The sequence below is a fragment of the Colobus angolensis genome, unplaced genomic scaffold, assembly GCF_000951035.1.
Source record: "Colobus angolensis palliatus isolate OR3802 unplaced genomic scaffold, Cang.pa_1.0 Scaffold81, whole genome shotgun sequence".
Taxonomy (NCBI): Eukaryota; Metazoa; Chordata; class Mammalia; order Primates; family Cercopithecidae; genus Colobus; species Colobus angolensis.
The window spans coordinates 1,569,141-1,586,702 of NW_012121932.1; the positions used below are offsets into that span (position 1 = coordinate 1,569,141).

General features: G+C 41.8%; 1 protein-coding gene across 2 annotated transcripts in view; it reads right to left on the minus strand.

Moving 5' to 3' along the window:
* The window catches only part of PTPN14 (protein tyrosine phosphatase, non-receptor type 14), a 218,649-nt gene that overhangs the window by 39,303 nt on the left and 161,784 nt on the right, over nt 1-17,562 (minus strand). For both annotated transcript variants that reach the window (XM_011929412.1, XM_011929413.1), the window contains 6 exons: nt 15,321-15,391; nt 14,147-14,234; nt 9,631-9,719; nt 6,596-6,683; nt 5,383-5,465; nt 2,423-2,480 (listed from right to left, as the gene is read on the minus strand). In XM_011929412.1, coding sequence (XP_011784802.1) covers nt 2,423-2,480; nt 5,383-5,465; nt 6,596-6,683; nt 9,631-9,719; nt 14,147-14,234; nt 15,321-15,391 — 477 coding nt within the window. The remainder of the gene's footprint in view (nt 1-2,422; nt 2,481-5,382; nt 5,466-6,595; nt 6,684-9,630; nt 9,720-14,146; nt 14,235-15,320; nt 15,392-17,562) is intronic.

The window sequence follows — 17,562 nt, forward strand, 5'->3', positions numbered from 1 at the left end:
CCTGGCTAGTTTTTGTATTTTAGTAGAGATGGGGTTTCACCATGTTGGCCAGGCTGGTCTTGAACTCTTGACCTCAGGTGATCCACCCGCCTTGACCTCCCAAAGTGCTGGGATTACACGTGTGAGCCACTGTGCCCAGCCAATATCTTATATTTCTATTAGCCTCATAGATTTTAAAGGTTACTATTTTGAGAGAAGAATCTGAGATCAAACCAAGAAACCCAAATCCAGCAGGGGTCACACTTTCTCAGCATCCCTCAATGGAAGAAACACACCGGCCAAGAGCTTGAAGCTGGGTGACTAACTCACCTATCATTTTCTCTGCCACAAACAATGCTTGATCTTCAAAGTGGCAATTTAAAAAAGGGATCCAAGAATTAAAAGGAATCAAGACAGAAGAAATGAAGAACTGAAATCAATCTAAGAAAGTAGTTTGGGCTACCAAAGAAAAGGGGCTATATTCCCAAGTCTCCCTTTGGCTGATTTTTGAGTTGCAATTTAAAAATATTTTTCCTTTTCTTGGCAATACAAAATTCAACTCAAGTTTTCCATGGTAGCACAACCATTTTCAGGCTTTAAAGAAAAACATAGTGGGGAGGGATATGTGCAAGGGAATAGAAATACACCGCAAGGCAATAGAAATACACCGCAAGGCAAAGTGGGTTTACTGTCTTTTCTTGCCTTATTTAAAAAAATCTAATAAGTAAGTTTCAGTTTATGAACTGACATAAATGAGCAGACTTACGCCAGTTCACAAACAGCATTGTCAAAGGACAATAATAGCTAATCCCTCAAACATCACTTCAGGATTTTATTATTTATTGCATCTCTTTATATATTCTAATTCATTATTCCATTTCTTTCCAGACCTGCTAACAGAGAAACAAATTTGATGCCAAAATATAGACAGAAGAGGGCAGGTGAAAAATAGCAATGAGAAGTTCTGGTTATCAGCAAGGAAGCCAAGAGACAATGTTATCTGGTCTTACTCATTCATTGTAAGAAACTCTTGGTGAAATGGTTTAAGCCTAAAAGACAGGAGAAAGAGGGGAGCCATTAATTGGATCAGACTTCCTATAAACTGTCTTCATCTGAATAAAATAGGTAAGCCTCTGCATCCTCTCTGGATAATGAGGACAAGATAAGATCACAAGAGAGCTTTAAAACACTTTGCCTCCCATAGGGTTTCAAGGGTGTAAATGAAAAATTATTTTGCTAATAAAGACACCTATACTCTAAAGAAGGGAAAAGGAAGATAACATTCATAAAGGAGAAGAATAAAGAAATCAGTGCCATGAACCAATCTATTGGTACTCAGGGGAAAGCCCAAGGTATCTCTTAGATCTCCAGGGCCCAGGACCACATGTGAGGTATTGTGCATAATACTGAGAGAAATAATATTCACACAGGCACTATTACTGCCATGTTATAATGGCTCAACTCAAGAATTCAAAGAGTCCACATCTAAGCATTTTCCAGAAAATAATTTTTTCTCAAAACGTTCCCTTCAAAAGACAAGTTCAAGACATGCTATAGTGTATACATTGAATATGAAGAAAAACTCAATTGCATTCTATCAACTTGAAGGAATTGTTGATCTAGAGAAGTTCAAAGGTCATATGTTTATTTTGATTTTGTGTAAAAAATCATAACCTAAAATAAAAGAATTGTGAGTTAAAACAAGCAGAAAACATTAAAGGAAACCAATTCTTAACATCTGTTATCCTTGAGTAATCCTCAAAACATAGCTTAAGACAGAACACATGTATTGAAATTAATTGTTTCCTTATTCACATGATGAGGAGAGGAACTTAAAACAAACAAAAAAGTAGCAGCTAAAGCTAGATCAATTCAAACTCTGCTGGCTAATTAAAGCCTAAAATTATGGAAGTGCTTTGGAAATCTGATTTTTTTAAAAAGGCCTAAAATTAGGAACTATGCAATCGATTTGCCCCATCAGATACTCTGCCTGAGACCATCAACCAGATCTGTTCAGTTTTTGCTCATTTAGAAGGCATTTTCTCACTAGTTTATTAAGCTCTCTCTATGGCAGCGAACACAAAACAATTTGTGGAGCTCATAACTGAAGATGTATCTTCACACAACAACCAGAACAGATAAGCAAGGGGATGAAAACACACCATGGGCTGTATGCTGATGGAACATGGTCCCACACGCCTGGAATAAGACCTACTCTCAGGGTAAACCCTCAGCCTCAGCCACACTTAAGAGTAGTGGTGGGCATGGATGGATCCAAGGGGGACAAAATGGGTGTGCATCGCACCTGCTTGACAGAATGATGCCTCTGTGTTCTCACAAAATTTCACGTCCTCATGATGCCCTCATCATCCCCCTGCCTCAAATTAACAACAAAGAATGCTCAACAGTCAGATCACTTGATCACTACAGCTTCTATACATACCAGAGAGGATCGGCTCCAGGTAGGCTGGCGTCTGATGGGGGGTGGAGAATTTGACTGTCTACATGAAGAGGTGAAAAAATGAGAATGGTTATTATTATTGATATAAAAAGACCAGATAGACAAGGGAGGGAGAGGAAGTAAATCAACAAGATTGGTAATCGTTACATCAAGACATAAACATGGCTTATTTCCGGGTAGTAACACTAAGAACAATCTTGATTTCCTTTGTTTTTCTCTATTTTCAAAATGTTCAGATAGGATACTTTTAGAATAAGTTTTACAAAGTAATATTAAACAAATGGAGGCTTATTTCTACAGAAAGACTGAGGGAAATAAGACTGAAAAATATCACATTACATGGATTTTTAAAAATTATACTCTTTCTACTGTTGTATATATGTAAAATCCTTCATAGTTTTTTTTTTTTTTGAGACAGAGTCTGGCTCTGTCGCCCAGGCTGGAGTGCAGTGGCCGGATCTCAGCTCACTGCAAGCTCCACCTCCCGGGTTCGCGCCATTCTCCTGCCTCAGCCTCCCGAGTAGCTGGGACTACAGGCGCCCGCCACCTCGCCCGGCTAATTTTTTGTATTTTTTAGTAGAGACGGGGTTTCACCGTGTTAGCCAGGATGGTCTCGATCTCCCGACCTTGTGATCCGCCCGTCTCGGCCTTCATAGTTTTTTTAAAAAATGCAAGAAAAAATATTTTTAAAATGCTTCCAGTCAAATGAAAATACAAAATAGATACAATATTTTCAGTGTGACTATATAAAAGGTACTTTTTATTAAGATAATACAGTTTACAAACATTTATCTGATCAGATATTTTCCAGACTAAGAATCAACATATTTTTTAATGTACAGATTAAAAAATGAATTGGAAGTATTAACAAATTCTTGAGAGTTGAAATCAAAGATGCCTTCAAGCCATGGGTCCCAAATGCTATAATATTTTCCCTCATTCTCAGTGCTACCATAAAACAAACAAACAAATAAAAAAACCAGGACTTGTACAGTTTTTTTATTAGGGTAAGTTCTTCAATTCAAAGGACTCTCCTTATTCTGAGATTTCATCCTTCCTACTTTTTTGGTGATAAAATATATTTTATGAAATGATGGAGGTAATATAGCAATGGTGGATTTTTAAACGACTGGCTAAACAATACAATATTATCAGACCTATGTTATATATACTGCCTCCTAGTTTTTCTCCCTATATCAAGAAATTGAGGAGCCACTCAACAGAGCTATACCTCCAGACGACAAGCAGCAGCTCTGCAGGAGCAGAAAAATCAGTAACGATCTTTTAGAGGTCAGAGAGTATCGTCCTCTGGAGAAGGACGCTGCTGTGTGTGCGTGGAGAAGGACGCTGTTAAGATTATGCCAGTTCACAGAACTCCAGAGGGATGCCCCAGGCCATAACATCGTGCTGGGACGCTGAACTGCATATGGAATTGAATGGGAGTGTATGTGTGTGTGTGTGTGTATAATTTTGAGAGTGCGCCCCAGGTTTTAATCAGGTAAGAGGTTAGGAACCTCTTATACTTGGTTAGGAAGAAGAAAGGAATGGTTATTACAGGAGCAGAATTGGGAAACAGAATTTCTTCTTAGTTTTCAGACTAATATGTGATGTTCACTAATACTGGAGGAAAAGACTACAAAAAAAAAAAAGCACTCTGTAAATTTTATAGTAAAACCATTTGCTGAGCTGTGCTTAAATCAGAAGACAAGAGTAAAATCCAGTTCTCAGTTTTTAAATTCACCCTAGAGAAGTCAAGGATAGCATTCTTGTTCATGTCAAAGATACCCCGAGAAGTCAAGGGCAACAGCAGAGTAGAAATACACAGAAGTGACCTATCAGGAACCTGCTCAAGAGAATGGTGTGGTGGGGCACATGGGAGAATGTGTCTAGAAGAAACGTACAGCCGCTTCACTTGCCACTCCCCGATCGGGACTTCTTCTGATTTACATTTGCAAACCAAGCGGGTAGGCCTAATACTATCAGACATACTTTCAGACCCCGACAGTGACCAATTGCAGTGACTGGCTTGAAAGAGCCTCCGTGGTGTGGAGAAAAAAGTCGGCCATGACCTGGCGCTCCAGCTATAAAGCCGCCGCGTTCTTCAGCAGGAACTGCTCTAGGACAATACTCTACATACTCTCGGATGTGTCCACCGTGGGAGTGGAAAAGCAGTTCTTCTCTTGCATTTATAACCCTGACGCTCTTTGAAACAAAATTAAACACATTGGGCGCCCACACCGCTGAATGTATTCGGCTGAGGAACGTCTTTTGAAGGTAACCAAGAAAAAGACAATGATAGAGTGAGCCCCAGCACGCTCCATCTGAGGTCAGGTCGCATTTAAGTGCCCTCATCACACGCCTCTTTATCATCTTTATTTCCAAATTAAATTAAAAAAATACACACGGATTTGCGACACCTATGAGTGTCTTCCACATCTTCCTCTAATTACCCTGGCCTCTCATTTACAGTCAGATGACATGACCCAGGAGAACGCGCAGGGTTAGCCAACTGTGCAAGCGACACGGGGCTGAGGATGACAGGAGCGTCTTCTCTTTCAAGCTAGCTCGTCACTCTGTTACCCACTTCTGAACACACTCCGCGTCTGACACGAAGGGGCACCCTGGCAAATTGGGAACTGCTCTGCTTCTCCAAACTCCTAGCAGAGGGTTGGAAAGGCGCTAATGCGGGCCACCCCATCCAGGCAGCCAAGCATTCGCAGTCAATTTGTGAATTATTCTCTCTCTGGGCATATGCACTACACTAGACAGTCTTCATCATTAACGTTTTCATTCCTGCCCTGGCTTTAGCTTACTTCTTTAGCTTCTGCAAGGAACAAGGAAAAAGAGTGAATAGGAAAAGTGACCTACAGCAACCCAAAAAGACATTAATTTAGTCTGATAAACTCATCCAGTTGGGGCGGGGGGACTAAATGTTTACTTACTCAGTGCAGATTTTGTTTTGTTTGTAAAACTTGTGTCGTGTGGCAAACAACCGAGAAATATACTTGGCATTTTCGATATCATCCTTGGAAAAGAAGAGACAGAGAAAAAAATAAACATTTGTTGAATTAGTTACATATTTCATTAAGATTCTTCTGAGGAGGGACACATCCCTTCCAACCTTCATCTCAAGCACAAAATAAGACATGGGCCAGCAAAGTAAACCAGCCTGCTGAATTTCAGCAGCAGCTATTCCTACAAAGCCTACCAAAGAGTGGCAGAACATGCTGTCTGCCAAGGAATCCCTATGTCCAAAGTGCTGGGGTTACACTGATGAACCGGCATGTCTTTACGTAATTCCTGACCAAGCGCTTTCAAAATAAATAACTGAATCAAGGCACAGCATAGAATAAACACCAGACTTCATTAAATAGGAGGCAGTGAGATGCCTTGGCTCTTGAGGAGACACTTAACAGAAGGTCAGTCGCTTAGCTTACTTCAGATTAAGCTTGGGCTACGATGGGAAAGAAAACTCAGGTACGCCAGCAAAAGCAAATGGAATGCAATAGAAGAATCAGGGGTCACTAGATGAGTGCTGTAACTACAGTGCTGAGGAAGGCGGCATGCCAGACAATGTGATCCATCACACATAAGGCAGGTGGAGGGACCAGAGTCCTAGAGTCAAAAGTCAGCTTGGAAACCCTGTATTTTATTTTATTATTTTATTTTTTGAGACGGAGTCTAGCTCTGTTGTCCAGGCTGGAATGCAGTGGCGTGATCTCAAGCTTATTGCAACCTCTGCCTCCCGGGTTCAAGCGATTCTCCTGCCTCAGCCTCCCGGGTAGCTGGGACTACAGGCGCCTGCTACCACGCTCGGGTAATTTTTGTGTTTTCAGTAGAGATGGGGTTTTGCCATATTGCCAGGCTGGTCTCGAACTCCTGACCTCAAGTGATCCACCGGCCTCAGCCTCCCAAAGTACTGGGATTACAGGCATGAGCCACTTCGCCTGGCTGGAAACCTGGTATTTTAAACATGGGTATTTCATCACCACTATCCTGGAATGAGTAATGATAGCATTGACCAAGTATTAGAAAGCATCTCTTCAAGAGAATATTTACTATCTCAAGATAGGGACAGCAAGGAAAGGACATTAGGAGTTGAAAAGTCCAAAAGCCAGTGTCTTGTCAGATCCTGCCTCTGTTTGTTTTGCTTACCGTGTGAAAGAGGGCAGTTTCTTCTTTGTTGATGAGCTCCACCAGAATGGTCGACTTGTTATGAGTGATATTCCCCATGTCATTCCACCTGGTCAAAAGAAATGTCACTGTGAAAGATGTTCCAGGCATTTACGATACAGCAGAGGAGGACTGCTTGCTGCTATCGAGTCTCATTTTTACAAATTATGATTTAACTATTTTTAAGTGAAATGTTCTTTCAAAGGATAAAAGTCAAGAAAATGCAGCATGTATTCATTCAAATGGCTAAAAATTCTACATATGTCGAGATATTGCTATTTATAAATTATAGTTTTCTTTGTGACTAGCAATGAGGAAAATCTGCAAGGGACTTTTGCTTCCCCCCTCCCACTTTTTTCACATTTCCAAAGTGACAAAATATTTCCCATGACCACCACTTTTTAATGATGGAGGAGCATATATTATTAAAATGTCATGTGTTTCCAGGAACCTAAACAGAAGAATCCACATATTCTGTATTGCAATATGCACTACAGATTCATGATGCCACCTAAGAAAAAACACCTGTTGAAGCAGGAATGCCAAGAGAGATCTTTCAGGCTATAGAATAAACTTTTTGACTTTTGGACTTAGTGTCAGCTCCACATGCCGGCCACTAAGTATACATTAATTGTCTGTGTAATGTGCCTACACTTTTAGGAACATACACTCACACACACACTCACACACACACACACACACACACACACACACACACACACACACACACACAGAGTTTCCTTCCCTGTCTTCATGGAGACCTTATCTAAAATGATATACACCAAAACAAGCACCAGATGAGGAAAGATAAGCTACTGCTTCTCATCCTACTTGGAACCAATTTCTAACCATCTTTTACCACTACCTACCCTTCACTTGGTGCCCCAACCTATAATTCCCTGCCACCGCTTTTTCACTCATATGATGCATCTGCTCATTAATACTTCTACCATCCTCTGTTTGGATAATAATTTTGAGACTCAGCTCTGGGAGTCACCTTCTCTAGGAATCCCTTCCTCATATCCCCCTACCCACACATGAGGAGAAGAGCCTGCTGTAGTCCCCTACCAGTCACCACATTGCATTATAATTTTTACTTCTGTGATGAGATCTCTAATGAGACCAAGTAGACCACAGGCCCCATACCCAATGCAGGGATTCTGCCTTCTTCGTTTCTGTGTTCCAAGCACTGAATCGAGTACCCGGCACACAGCACTCAATAAATGTTTGCTAGAAGAATAAAAAGCAGTAATATTGCCTCTCAGCTGTATAGAGTCCGATTCTTACATCAAATCTCTATGGCAGCTATTTTTGCTCCTACTTTAAAAATGAGGCAATATAGACACAAATAAGTTCCTGACTTAACAAGTTTACTCTGTACATCAGGGATGGATGAGTTCTTTACCTGGGGTTTCCAGCCTTTCCTCCAGTCATCATTCCCTTATACCAGTACCAAATGTTTTTAGGTGCCTCTGCTGGGGCAAAACTCTCTACAAGTGCTGCACCCAGCTTGCTTCGCAACCTACAGTTCTATCAGATTACATCTACGTGGACTCACAGCTATATACTCCTTAGTGAAGGTCTCTAGAGATAAGAGATAGTTGGTTTCGTCTGGCTTCATTCCTTCAAATCAACTGCTGAAATCCTAGATACACTCGGAGCCCCACCACATGACTTCATCTAGTGGTATAATTAACATGACGCTACAGTAGATGTGAATTCTCATCTCGTAGTGGTTTCAAGATAAATGAAAAGGGCTGGAAACAGTTTCTAAGGAAAGTAAGCAAAACCTGTGAGTGGCTTATGCTCATGAAATTTCCAAATTGCAATTTTCTTCTCTTTCACTTCAATAGCTGGTGTGCAAGACTTGTTTACTTATCTGCTGTGCTGTAGGTTCAAAGAGAAACTGAAACATCATTTTAACTATGGAGAACTCATAGGACACAATGCCTGGATAGCTTTGAATGGGTATAAAAATTTATAGTTACAACTCTGCACATATTTATATATTTTCCTCAATTAATTTATACTTTGTGGCAGATACATGGAGCTGACACTAAGTCCAAAAGTCAAAAAGTTCATTCTATAGCCTGAAAGATCTCTCTTGTCATTCCTGATTCAATAATGTCTCTATTCAGAGGGCAAGAAAATATCATAAAAACAATGACAGAGTGAGGATCTAGGAAAATAAAAGCCTATCAGGAAGCTTTTGGTTAGAAAATTGTCTCAAAATGGCCTACTGTAGTTGCTGATCCAGAGAGTACATGGTCAGTTAAGAGTCACTTCCAGAAGGTGGGCTATGCTTGCCTCCAAGAGCTATCTTTGATAGTGTGCCTTGGATACACAGATCCGCCTATCAGACACACATACAAGAAAGTTGTTCTTCCAATCATGGGCCATGTTGCCCTTGTAAATGAAAGCTAGAACACAGTTTATCAGATCGGCATTATGATAAAATCTATGAGCACCAATACAAAGCAAGCATATTGACGTGAAATGCAGGAGGAGATGGCTGCATCTCTACACTGGTACCATTCCTGATAAATGGAAAAGAAGAGTGAAGTGTCAAAATAATTAAAAGTACCAAAGCCCCCTAATTCATCATAATAAATAGATTACTTTTTCAAAACACATTTTTAAAAAGAATTGCCTTTTGTTCACATAAAAATCAGTTTGCACTCTTGTGGCACAGGTGGTTCAGAGCAATGGAAAGAAGGGTTTAGATTTAATGACTGACTGGAGAGCCAGTTTTCAACCAGACTCACGAAGTTTAGTTTCACCCTTGTAACTCAATAGGGTTTAACAATATATTTCTTGGAGTCAAGTGGGAAGGGTTTCTACAAAAAGTGAGATGAATTTAACGCTTAAATCCTGCAGAGGGCTCACCTTATATGAGCTGAGAAAAGTCAAATCTTATCCACTGTTTGGCTCTTAACTCATTTGGATGTTAATGTAACATTAACATTACAGTCCCTCAAGGTGAAAAAGAAAAAAGAAAAACAAACAAATAAGACTACCTGTGTATTACTGCTTGTCTTCCAATTCTGTTCCTCACGAAAATCCCCATAAAGAAAATGCCAAGGTGTACACAGTTTCCATGATTGTCCTGGGTTAAGACCAACAAAAGATACTTGTGATGACTCATGTTCACGGCAACATTAGTCACAACAGCTAAGGTATGGAATCAACCTGAGTGTCCATCCACAGATGAATGGATAAAGAAAACGTGGTACATGCGTACAAGGGAGTACCATTCTGCCTTAAACAGAACAAAATTGGCATTTGCCACAATACAGATGGAATTGGAGAACACAATGCTAAATGAAATAAGCCAGGTACAGAAAGACAAATAACACATGTTCTCACTTATATGTGGAATCTAAAAAACTGAACTCATAGAAGCATATAGTATAATGGTGGTTACCAGAGGCTGGAGAATGGGAGGAATGGGGAAAAGATGGTCAAAGGAAATGAAGCCTTGTTAGACAGGAGGAGTAAGTTCAATATATCATGGTGACCACAGCATAGTTAGTAACAATATATTGGTGTTTTGTTGTTGTTTGTTTTGAAACAAGGTCTCACTGTTGCCCAGGGTGGAGTGCAGTGGCATGATTTTGGCTCACTGCAGCCTTGACCTCCTGGACTCAGACAATCCTCCTACCTTAGTCTCCCAAGTAGTTGGGACTACGAGCATGCGCCACCATGCCCCACTAATTTATTTATTTATTTATTTATTTATTATTTATTTATTTATTTATTTTTACAGACAGGTCTTGCTATGCTGCCCAGGCTAGTGATCCTCTATCCTCAGCCTCCCAAAGTGTTGGGATTACAGGTGTGAGCCACTGCGCCCAGCAACAATGTATTGTATTCTTGAAATCACTAAAAGAGTAAATTTTAAGTGTTCTAACCACAAAGAAATATGTGAGGTAATACATACGTTAACTGGTTTGATTTAGCCACTCCACAATATACACAAAACCCGTAGGCATCGCATCCCATTCCTCACCCATGAGTAGAATGAATCATAGACAACATCATAGCAATAAAGTGAACAGCTGTGTTGGTGGGGTCAGGTCCTACAGGAACTCACCCACCACACATCCTAGTGGACTATATATATAGAGAGAGAGATTTTTTTTTTCCTTTTTCCTCAATTTGTCACAACACATTTCCATTTTGAGAGAGAATCTCTGGATTTTCTCAGATTCATTGGGATTTGGATTTTCTCTTTCATGAACATCTATTAATGTCTTTTATTTTTTAACCTTACCAAAGTTCTTGTTTTTTAAATCATTATACATGTAATAGTTTGAAGAGTTGAATACCCTTCAGGGCTTGCTTAAAGGAAGCCAAGAGCAGACATGGACCTACCACTTCCTCAGCCCAGAGGCTGAAACTTTCACCTCTTAAAGCCCTCGATGTGTCTCTTTGCAGCTATCATCTCTGGCCCTTTCAGTGCAGAACGTCCCATTCCTCAGTGAAGGGATATTTTCTCGAATAATTACCTTTTGTTTCCCTTGTTCACTCTTTTTAGAACCCCCATTATTGAAATATTGGACATTCTGGACAGGTCCTCTAATTCTTTTATCTCCCGTCCCCGACTTACCATTACTTTGTTTTTTGGTGAGACTTTCTCAGTTTTATCTTCTAACCTGTCTATTAAGTTGTACACTTTTGATATCACATTTTTAATTTCAGAGTTCATTTTTGTTTTCTAAATGCATCTTTTTATAAGTACTTTATTCCTTCAAGGAGGCAAAATTAAAAAAGAAAATATCCTGAGGCTCACTGAATAGTATTTTGAGCAGGGAGTTCTTCCTGTACAACATCTGCATCTGCCAGTCAGTCCACTGCTGTTCTTATGATGTTGATCTCTGTTGTTCCTAGAAGGATACTGTGTAGAGTGATGCTTGACTGTCTGTTCGCATTTGAGAATCGGATGCTAAACGCTGGCTGGGAGCTCTCTAAGCACAGGAGGGGCTTATGGACTTCACTGGTGGGTGATCTGTTGAGCCCTGTCTTGGGGAACCCCAGATGTCATATTCTATCTTCAGTCTGGCCTCTTGGTCCAGTCAGGTGCTTCCAATCTCCTGTCTGGGAAAGCACCACCTGGCTGCCAGGGTTCTGAGAGCGGAGTGGGAACCAGACATCTAGTGGACAAACTGTCAGTCCCTTAAGTGAAATCCTGCTTTCCCATGGGGGAGGTCTTCTTTCTGGAGCAAGAGTGGGGCCACGCACAACTAGAACTAAGATGGAAAAGAAGGACTTCTACATTCCCTAGAATACTTGATCCCATTTAAGGCACAAAGAAGGCAGGGACCTCTTCTCAACTCACCCTCTAAAGCTTACATTTGAATAAGAGTCTTCTAACAGAGACAGAGAAAGAGTACAACCCCTGTTGGTCACAAAGCAAAAAGAGTGCTGAGAGACAATGAACCGGCAAAGACAAAAGAGAACCATCCCATAATGCTGATTCCAGGAAGTTGAAAAGGTAACAGGAGGTATATGTGAGAAAAGAAGATAGGAGGAGTGGAATTAGAAAGAGAGGGGGAATTCTGCAGAAAGATTTCCCTGGGCACTTTGCCGCCAGAACTGTAGGGATACGGATAAGGGAAGAGTTATTCACCAAGATGGGGCAATGGGAAAAGCACAGCAGGGGTGCCTCTGGAAGCCACTCTACCCAGTATGCTGGGGACACTGCACTGGTCAAAACTTAAGGGCTCTAAATCCAACCTAGCAATGGATAAAGGCTCCAGACTCTGTCTTACCCATCCCAGAAGCACCCTTCGCCATGTCTATGTGCTCTGACAATACAGGAGTGACTCAGGCAGTGCTCATACCTGTATCTGTGGAAGGAGGGGAAGACTTGTTGGGAAGCTGACTGGTCTTCTGCTACTCTTGAAAATTTTTGAGGAACCACTCGTGGAAAAGCCCATGCTAAATTCATGTATTTTTCCTAGGATATATCATGACATGCTTTTATTTTGTCAATAAGAACCTGTACCAATCAAAAGAGAATCCAGTCCCACTCACAGCCTTTCCCTGCATATTTTCTTGTCTGCTTTTCTACTCATTGCAGAGCTGACCACATCACCACCCCCACTGGTGCTGTTGCTCCCACCCCCATCCTTGGGTCACCAGGAATCATGTGGTCTATAGATGGTCACCTTAGATATGTACAGATATGTGGGGAGAAAGAGGAAAAAGAGGCAGTGCAGCTCAGTTACCTGAGCTTGGCAATGAGTCAGAAGTGCCTATCTTCCAACTCAGAGGAAGGTATTATAACCCTTGTCGGCCCCACTAAAGAAAGAACATACTAGAAAGCACATCAGAACCAACCACAGCAGATTTCAACATATCCTCAACTGCCCCTGTTTTCCGCAGTCCACATTAAAAAACAACACAAGCAAATTGCCGCAACAAAACCTCCAACTTCCAGGGATTGAGAAGTCAGTTTTCCAGAAGTGGAGAAAAGTTTACTCTGATTTTTCAATGACTCAAAATATGACTATATATGTGCTGCAGAAATGTAAGTGGGATGCAGATGGCTTCATAAGGCATTATTGCAAGGAAAATGGATTACAACCCTATGAAGGGCAGCTATTAGAGAAGCAAAAGAAAATTAAACAAATCTAAAAAAGAGCCATTTAGCCCTTTCTGAAAGCTGCGGCCACCCTGCTCGATTCTGCTTGATGCACATGGGCAGTTCTCATTAAGGCAAATTGCAAACGTGCAACAGAGGGGGAACTGAACACTTATAAAACAGCCAGTGGAGCCAGTCTGGAGTGAAATGTTTGTGATGAAATTGCAGGCATCTCCCAAATTGCTGAAATGTGCCAGTTGCTTTAGGTTTCTGATCAATCTCCATTTTTTGTAAAGTTGGTCAGCAGAGAGCAGAAAATGAGTTTGGATGATGGGCTCAGCTCTGTAAATGACTATGCTCCATGACCCCCCAACCACACCCACTTCAGGAGGTAGATGTGCTGCAAAGGATGTGATGTGCTGTAGCAGTTTCCTAGGCATAGTTTCCATAAAACACCAAAGGGGCTAGGAACCCACAATGGAGGGCCCTATAAAGCTGGAGAAATAAAACATGATTGTATACAGGAAACATTTCATTCTACCTCACAAACAATTATCCCTGTATTGGCTCAATGAAGAGAAAAAGAAAATAAGAAAACTACTGGCTAGAGTCTTCATTAATGTTTCACATGACATTGGCTGTTGACTTGTCCTGTTATAGGGCTGGAATATCAGCCTTGATACCTCCAAGGTGCCGAATTGGCTGATGTTTGGTACTCAATTAGATGGACTGTCTTATTGAACTATTCTGCTGAGGACCATGGCAAACTTCAAAATGTCTTGGTTAAGAAAAGCATTTGTTTATCTATAATAAACAGGACTTGTCAACTAATGCTGCATAGTAAAAAGAAGGCCAAGTCATTCTGGTCCACTGCTATCAACACTGATTTTCCAAATGCCAGTACAGGTAAGAGAAGGTTAAAGCCAGCACAGGGCACAGCACGTTACCTTTACAGGGAAGATTTCCTGTCCAAATCCATCCAAACGTTCCACTTCATTGATGTACATCAGTTCAGCTTCTGCTGGCAGGATTCCACTAAAATCAAAATAGCATCGAAGGAAGAAATGGTTAAGGGCAGTCAGTGGAAGATCCCACTCTCCTGATGGCAAATTCCAGAGCTGTGGTTTAGCTCTAGTTTCTGGGAAGAGCAATCATTACCCAACTGTGAGAGGGTAGGGTGCATTACTAAGTAATTCATTAACATCTTTCCCAGTAGCCTTTTACTCAACAGGGAATAATAAGAGGAAGGTAAAGTATTTAATTAAGAGCCACAGCCCTATAAACATGAAATTATTATTCCAGACATCCCTTCAAATATGTTGCCTACTTTAAAAAGAAGTTATTTTTCTCCCATCTGGGAGAAATGTTCATTATGGAAAAAAAAAAAAAAAAAGGAAAAAGTTTACAATGAGGATAATATTTTGGCAGTCAAATGGCCATGGCTCATGCCTATAATCCTAGCATTTTGGGAGGCTGAGGCAGGTGGATCACTTGAGGTCAGGCATTCGAGATCAGCCTGGATCACATGGCGAAACCCCGTTTCCACTAAAAATACAAAAATTAGCTGGGTGTGGTGGTGCATGAGCCTGTAATCCCAGCTACTCGAGAGTCTGAGGCATGAGAATTGCTTGAACCCTGGAGGTGGAGGTTGCAGTGGACCAAGATCACAGCACTGCACTCTAGTCTGGGTGACATAGTCAGAATGTCAAAAAAAAAAAAAAAAAGCCATGATGGGAGAACTTAGGATCACTGCATAGGCCTTGATATCAAACTCTTGGTGCTTCCTTGAATTAAACTTTCTCTCTTTTTCTTTCCTTCACCTGCCTACCACTCAACACAGCACTTTAGGTCTTCACTCTCTCAGCACAGGCTTCCCAGATTCTCTGAGGAAGGGAAGGAGGGAGGGAGGGAGGGACGGAGGGAGGGAAGGAAGGAACCGAGCAGTTTTCAAGTCGACATTCACCTTTTCAGAACGGAAGTACAGAGCTGAGTCACGTGGTGGAAGAAATACAAGTGTGTTGGCTCAAGCCCAGAGTTGCTGATAGGGAGATGGATGCCTCCTGCCCCACAGGCAGTAAACATCTGTTGTACAGGCAGCCCCTTACCCTCTGCCTGCCTTACCTGTGGGCTTTGTGTTCTTGGGCTACCTTCTGGGTCAGCTCCTCCAGAACAGCCTCTTCCAGGGCCAAATCCTATAAGAATAGAAAGTGCTTAAGGTCACACGAGGGTGTGGGCATTTGCTATTTTGATGGCAAACCTTAAGAGCTCCCTTCCTCAGATGTTCCTGATTAGTCACATTTCCTCAATATCTCCTTTACTGCTGTAGAATTAAAGGTTGTAATTTTTAGAACTGAGTTATGATTTCTACTGTTATAACATGGCTCTCCATTATAACAGGTTATTTCCAGGTATATTTTGGGTTGCCCAGGTATATTTTGGGTTGCCCTCTAAGTTCTGTGGTGCCGGGGAATAGCTCTTTTCATTCATTCTTCTCTGTCCGCCTGCTTCTCAGATGTACATTTATAAAAAATGCTTTGCATGTGCTTACATATTTCTAATGCTTGGGGTATAGGCCAATGAGTCCCTAAGCCATCATCCCTTCAAAAGTTGAGCCTAGAAAGGGACTGTGCCAGGCCTTTCTGTATACCAGGAAATGAATTCAAAACCACTGAAGGCAGAGTAGGCTCATTCTGATGTTACTTGATGGTCATGGGGGCAGAGGAAGCCATGATAGCTAAAACATCTCCAGAGAGCTCTGTAAGGCAACAGGTGTGTAGCTCACTAGTCAGCTGAACCCCAGGTCCCTGAAACCCGTGATGTGCTGACTACTGTGGGCTCAGAAGAACCGATTACACACATCTTTTCCCAACTCCCCTTCCGAAACACCACGGTGGGAGGATTGACGTCATGGAAATGGGCTTGCTAAACACTGGCCAGGGAAGCACTGCTTAGGATGGTGAGATGGAATCAAGAGGAATAATCCAAAATGAGCAGACCAAAGCAATTCATTCTTTTTTTTTTTTTTTTTTTGAGGCGGAGTCTCGCTCTGTCGCCCGGACTGGAGTGCAGTGGCCCGATCTCAGCTCACTACAAGCTCCGCCTCCCGGGTTTACGCCATTCTCCTGCCTCAGCCTCCGGAGTAGCTGGGACTACAGGCGCCCGCCACCTCGCCCGGCTAGTTTTTGTATTTTTAGTAGAGACGGGGTTTCACCGTGTTAGCCAGGATGGTCTCGATCATCCTGACCTCGTGATCCGCCCGTCTCGGCCTCCCAAAGTGCTGGGATTACAGGCTTGAGCCACTGCGCCCGGCAGCAATTCATTCTCGAGAAGTTGATAGAGGTAGAGATTCTAGAGTTTGTCTCATGCCTGTGGTGGCCTGGGGCTCAAGTCCCAAGCCAGCTGCTTCTAGCTTTCCTGGGCAGCAGATCCCACATATTCCAGGCTAGTAAGCACCAAGAGAGACACAGATGGGCACCGTTTTCCTGCGAGCTTCAGAGGGGATGTCAGAAGGAAGTCTGAGCTACACCCTGATGTGGGTACCTGAAGCTCATCCTACTAGGAAGGGAGGTAGGTACTGATATTTTGGCAGAAATCATACCAAATGCCCCATTCCCTTGATTCTAAAATACCATTTATATAAAGATTTCATCTCCAATTTAACTTTTCATGGATGACAACACTACCCCTAAAAATGTACACCTCAAAACTGTGAAAAACATCCCATCTCAAATCATTAAAATTCGAAAAATCAATATATTTTAAAACTGGAAAGCAAGGGCATCATTATATGCTAAAAATTCCATAGCTCTGCATGTCCTGCTAATTCTAGAGTTCATGAGAAACTTCAGAGCAGACAAGGAATTATGGCAGCTCTTACTTTTCACGTAACTGATTAATTTGCGGTTTCCCGTTTAGCCATCCATTGAAATGACTCAAGTTCATGATAAGAAATAAGTTCAACATTTTTAGTTTCATCTTGTGGAGTAACAAGGATACCACAAGACTTAGAAAGTTAGCTATGTGTGTGCATCTAGGTATTGAGTAAAAACCCCATTAATTTTGAAAAGCTAGCCGGGCGCGGTGGCTCAAGCCTGTAATCCCAGCACTTTGGGAGGCCGAGACGGGCGGATCACGTGAGGTCAGGCATTCGAGATCAGCCTGGACCACATGGCGAAACCCCGTTTCCACTAATAATAGAAAGATTAGTCAGGCGTGGTGGCATGCGTCTTGGTCCCAGCTACTTGGGAGGCTGAGGCAGGTGGATCACTTGAGGTCAGGCATTCGAGATCAGCCTGGACCACATGGCGAAACCCCGTTTCCACTAAAAATACAAAAATTAGCTGGGTGTGGTGGTGCATGAGCC